General features: G+C 42.7%; 1 protein-coding gene across 1 annotated transcript; it reads left to right on the top strand.

Annotated features, from left to right (window-relative positions):
* Positions 1 to 154: 154 nt before the first annotated feature.
* Positions 155 to 1858, top strand: LOC116076976 (schlafen family member 9-like). Its single transcript, XM_031351124.1, has 2 exons — positions 155 to 561; positions 733 to 1858. Exons 1-2 carry the CDS (start codon positions 170 to 172, stop codon positions 1541 to 1543), a joined length of 1203 nt encoding a protein of 400 aa, XP_031206984.1. The 5' UTR covers positions 155 to 169; the 3' UTR covers positions 1544 to 1858.
* Positions 1859 to 5131: the final 3273 nt, after the last annotated feature.

Below are 5131 nucleotides of genomic sequence, written 5' to 3'. Positions count from 1 at the left end.
GCAGGGAGTCATCTGTGATGCTCTGCTGATTGCAGAGAATAGCCCCCCGACACTCTACACCATCCTTGTGGAACAGGATGAGCAGGGTCAGGACTATTGCACCCGCACTGCCTTTACTCTAAAGCAGAAGCTGGTGAACACTGGTGGCTACACTGGGAGAGTGTGTGTCATGACCAAGGTTCTCTGCCTGAGTTCTCAGAACAATATTGAGACCAATGGGGGCTCAGTCCCTCCTATTGATTATCCACACTCCTATAACCTTGCAAACATTCAGGAAATGCAGGCCTTGCTGCAGGCCCTTGTGATTGTCTTGCTCAACTTCAGATCTTTCTTGAGCGACCAACTTGGCTGTGAAATTTTGAATCTTCTCACAACCCAACAGTATGAAGTACTCTCAAAGAGTCTCCGCAAAACCAGAAAACTGTTTGTGCATGGCTTGCCAGGCTCAGGGAAGACAATCATAGCCATGAAAATCATGGAAAAGATCAGAAACACATTCCACTGTGAAACAAATAGAATTCTCTACATCTGTGAAAATCAGCCATTGAGGGATTTCATCCAGTAAGTGTTTGGATCTTTGTCTGTGTGTTTTCAATCCAAGCTGAACTTTTCTGTTACATTACCATGGTTCTTTGGAATTCATTATTAAAATGAGCTGAGATAGCAGTCCTGTGATGCTGGGAATATGACATAGTCAGAGAGAAATACTGAATGTCTTTTTCACTGTTGCAGGGAAAAAAATATCTGCCAGGCAGTGACCCGGAAAACCTTCATGAAAGATGACTTTGAGACAAAGAGGATCCAACACATCATTATTGATGAAGCCCAAAATTTTCACACTGAGGATGGGAACTGGTATGAGAAGGCAAAAGGAATCACTCAGAAAATGAAATGTTGTCCTGGAATTCTCTGGATCTTTCTGGACTATTTTCAGACTAGTCATTTGCAGAAGAGTGGTCTCCCAAATTTCTTATGGCAGTATCCAAAGGAAACGCTCACAAAAGTGGTACGCAATGCAGATAAAATTGCTGAGTTCCTAAAAGTAGAGTTGCAAAAATTCAAAGCTAATCCTCCGTTCAGCATCCCTCAAGGGTCCCTAAGCCTGCTCCATAAATTTTGCTGGGCCCACGGTGTATCAGGCACTTGTGAGCTTAGATACTTGAGTCTGGAAAAGATCGTGAGCTATGTAGCAGATAAGTGTGGTGTTTTCTTGAGTAATGGCTATTCTCCCCAAGATATTGCAGTGCTTTTCAGCACAGACAGGGAAAAGCAAGACTATGCGCATATGTTTCTGAGAGAAATAAGGGAGAGGAGGAGAGCATCTCAGATGAACGATGCCTCTGTCTGTCATTTTGACATGTTTGACAGCATCCGTAGATTCTCGGGCCTAGAAAGAAGCATTGTGTTTGGTATCAATCCCAATGCAACTGAGCAGCCCATTTCCCACAATCTATTGCTCTGCCTAGCTTCCAGAGCAAGGAAACATCTGTTTATCCTGTATTTTTCAACTCCTGATGATCGTAGCTCAACAGTGGCATGCTGAACGGGATATATGAGGTCCTAGATTCAATCACTGATGATGAGAAAGTAAAATCAAGTTGAGGTCCTTCAGGACAAAAAGAAAGGTAAAGATATAAGAAAACCTTGTTCTGTAGTTTCTGGAAAATGTAGGAAAGAATTACCAATGGATATTGTAACTAACTGAGTCTGAAAACAAAGTTGGAGAGAAAGCTGGCAAGGCAATGTACACATGACATATGCTACGGAAATATTGAGACCATAAGGATTGAAACCTTAGATGAAGACAGCACAATACAGTAAGTCATATCCAATTCTTAAAACAGAATTCCATTTTAAATTGGTGAATACATTTATGAAAATATTTTATAAGGATGAAGAAAAAGACTAAAAACACAATATTAAGTAGTACTGGGATCTGGGCACAGTGCTCTATACCCAAATACCAGTGGGAGAGAGCTGGCCTCCCAGAAGTGCAGACAATCCTGTCAGCACAGGTAAGACCACCACTTCTCAGAGGGACCTGCCCAGAATCCTTAGGACACAGGAACTGAGGAGCGACTTGGGACAGGAGCCCTCTGGTTTCCCTCTGTGTCTGAACTTGATCCTGTGCCACAGCCTCCAGATCACATCCTGTGCCACAGTGCTACATACCCAAATACCACCAGGAGAGAGCCGGTGTCTCAGGAGTGCCAACACATCTGTGACAAGGCACAGTCAGAGACAGCAAGATGAGCTAACACCAGAGATAACCAGATGGCAAAAGGCAAGGACAAGGATATAAGCAACAGAAACCAAGTCTACATGGCGTCATCAGAACCCAGTTCTCCCACCACAGTGAGCCCTATATACCCAATATACCAGAAAAGCAAGACTCTGATTTAAAATCACATGTAATGAAGGTGATAGAGAACTTTAAGAAGGACATAAATAGCTCCCTTAAAGAAATATAGGAGAACACAGGTAAAGAAGCCCTTAAAGAGGAAACACAAAAATCCCTTAAAGAACTGCAGGAAAACACAAACAAATAGGAGAAGGGATTGAACAAAACCATCCAGGATCTAAAATGGAAAGAGAAACAATAAAGAAATCACAAAGGGAGACAACCCTGGAGATGGAAAACCTAGGAAAGAGATCAGAAATCGTAGATGCAAGCATCACCAACATAATACAAGAGATAGAAGAGAGAATCTCATAAAGAACAGCTGAGGCTCAGTACAGTGAGAGGCTATGAAAGGCCATTGGTGAAGGGGCAGCCTTGGTTTGCAATTGATGACCTAGTACTGAAGGGGTCATGCAAAGGAACTGAGGCTTGGCACCATTAAGACAGTTTATGAGAGGCTATTGGTGAAGCCTAGTTACAGCGAAAGACAGCAGTGTTTTGGGAATGCCAGTACCATGCAATGACCACCAAGAACAGCAGCAGCAGTAGAATACTGGCATCTGGAGCCTAGAAGACAAGATGTGTATAACAAAGGACAGAGCTGGAGAGGTGACTCAAGCCCTTGGAGGAGCCCAGAAGATCATGAGTTGGATCCCACACATTGGTTTTGCTTTTGATTGTGACTGTGCCCTGATATTTTTCCCTCTTGATGGAAGAATGTATTTTAGTGGAGCCCACAGTTAAGAGACATTGAATTTTGAAACATATTGGACATTTTAAATAGATTGAACTTTTAATATGTAATGACTGTGGGACTTTAGATCTTGCGGATGAATAAGAAAGTAAGGGTTGAGGCTTAATAGTGATGTGTTTGTGTGTCAAGTTGACAAGGGGTCAGTTGTACTGGCTGGTTTTGTGTGTCAAGTTGACAAGGGGTCAATTGTACTGGCTGGTTTTGTGTGTCAACTTGACACAGGCTGGAATTATCACAGAGAAGGGAGCTTCAGTTGGGGAAGTGCCTCCATGAGACCCAGCTGTGGGGCATTTTCTCAATTATTGATCAAGGGGGTATGTAACCCCCCTGCCTGAGGGCTGATTCTTCAGATCCCGCCTGCCTCTGATAACCACACCTCTCTGCCCACCTCCTGCTAATTGCCACACCTCTGTCCAAGTTCCAGTTACACTGGAAGTCCCACCTCCTGAAACTGAAGAAGACGTTGCTGATTGGGCCAAGTTGCTGACAAACTTGTGGGAGGGGTTTTGCCTTATTTATTCTACCTGTTGGCTTGTGATAAAGGGTATTGAATGAAAGATGGCTGATTAATACACATCTGTGTTTGGCCAGTTTCTTTTAGGAACCTTCTTCGCAGTTCTGGTATTTAGATATGGCTTTCCAGGTCCCTGACCCCAGGTCCCTGGTTCTTTCAGACCTTGCCTTGCCACAAATAGCCACGCCTCTCTCCAAGCTCCTGCTACTAGCCACGCCTCTCTCCAAGCTCCTGCTACTAGCCACGCCTCTCTCCAAGCTCCTGCTACTAGCCATGCCTCTCTCCAAGTTCCTGTTAAGCCAGAACTCCCGCCTCAAAAGACTGAAGATTGGCCCACAAGATGCTGATTGACTGGGGGAGGGGGTTTTCTCTACCTACCCACTTGTACCAAAGACAGTTGAATAATGGAGGAATGGGTACACACCATGCCTCGGTCTCATTTTTTTAACCCCTTCCCACAGTCCGGTTCCCTTAATTTTTCACAGGCTCTTACTCCAATTCCAGAAGACCCGTTCACGTGTGGCTGCAGGCAGCCACAAGAAAGTAATGTTCTTTCAACAAGTCAAAAAGTAGATGGCCACACAATCATAAAAATAATGTCAAAAATAACAGGAAACAACAATCACTACCCCTTAATATCTCTTAACATCAATCGGCTCAATTCCTCAATAAAAAGACATAAACTAACAGACTAGATAAATAAACAGGACCCAATATTTTGCTGCATACATACAGGAAACTCACCTCAGTGTCAAAGACCTTTTTAGCCCTTTACCTCAGTGTAAAGGGCTAAAAAACTATTTTCCAAGCAAATGGTCCCAAGAAACAAGCTGGAGTAGCCATTCTAATATTGGATAAAAATCTACTGTCACCCAAAAGTTAACAAAAAGGATAAGGAAGGACACTTCATACTCACCAAAGGAAAGAGTACCAAGACCTTTCAATTCTGAATGTCTGTGCTCCAAATCCAAGGGCACCCACATTCATAAAAGAAACTTTACTAAAGCCCAAAGCACACATCACACCTCACACAATAATAGTGGGAATCTTCAACACCAATTCTCATCAATGGACAGATCATGGAAACACAAACTAAACAGAGACACAGTGAAATTAATTTCTTTCATTATTTCTTCCTTGACCAAGTTATCATTGAGTAGAGCATTGTTTAGCTTCCATGTGTATGTGGGCTTTCTGTTGTTTTTGTTGCTATTGAAGATCAGCCTTAGTCTGTGATGATCTGCTAGGAGGCATGGGATTATTTCAATCTTCCTGTATCTGTTGAGGCCTGTTTTTTGACAGATTACATGGTCAGTTTTGGAGAAGGTACCATGAGGTGCTGAGAAGAAGGTATATTCTTTTGTTTTAGGATGAAATTTCTATAGATATCTGTTAAATCCATTTAGTCCATAACTTCTGTTAAGACTTTAGTATTTAATGAAAATGAAGGTACAACATACCG

This window comes from Mastomys coucha, unplaced genomic scaffold (assembly GCF_008632895.1).
Source record: "Mastomys coucha isolate ucsf_1 unplaced genomic scaffold, UCSF_Mcou_1 pScaffold5, whole genome shotgun sequence".
Lineage (NCBI taxonomy): Eukaryota > Metazoa > Chordata > Mammalia > Rodentia > Muridae > Mastomys > Mastomys coucha.
The sequence above is the reverse complement of the archived record's forward strand: the minus strand, read 5'-3'. Positions and strand labels throughout refer to the sequence as shown.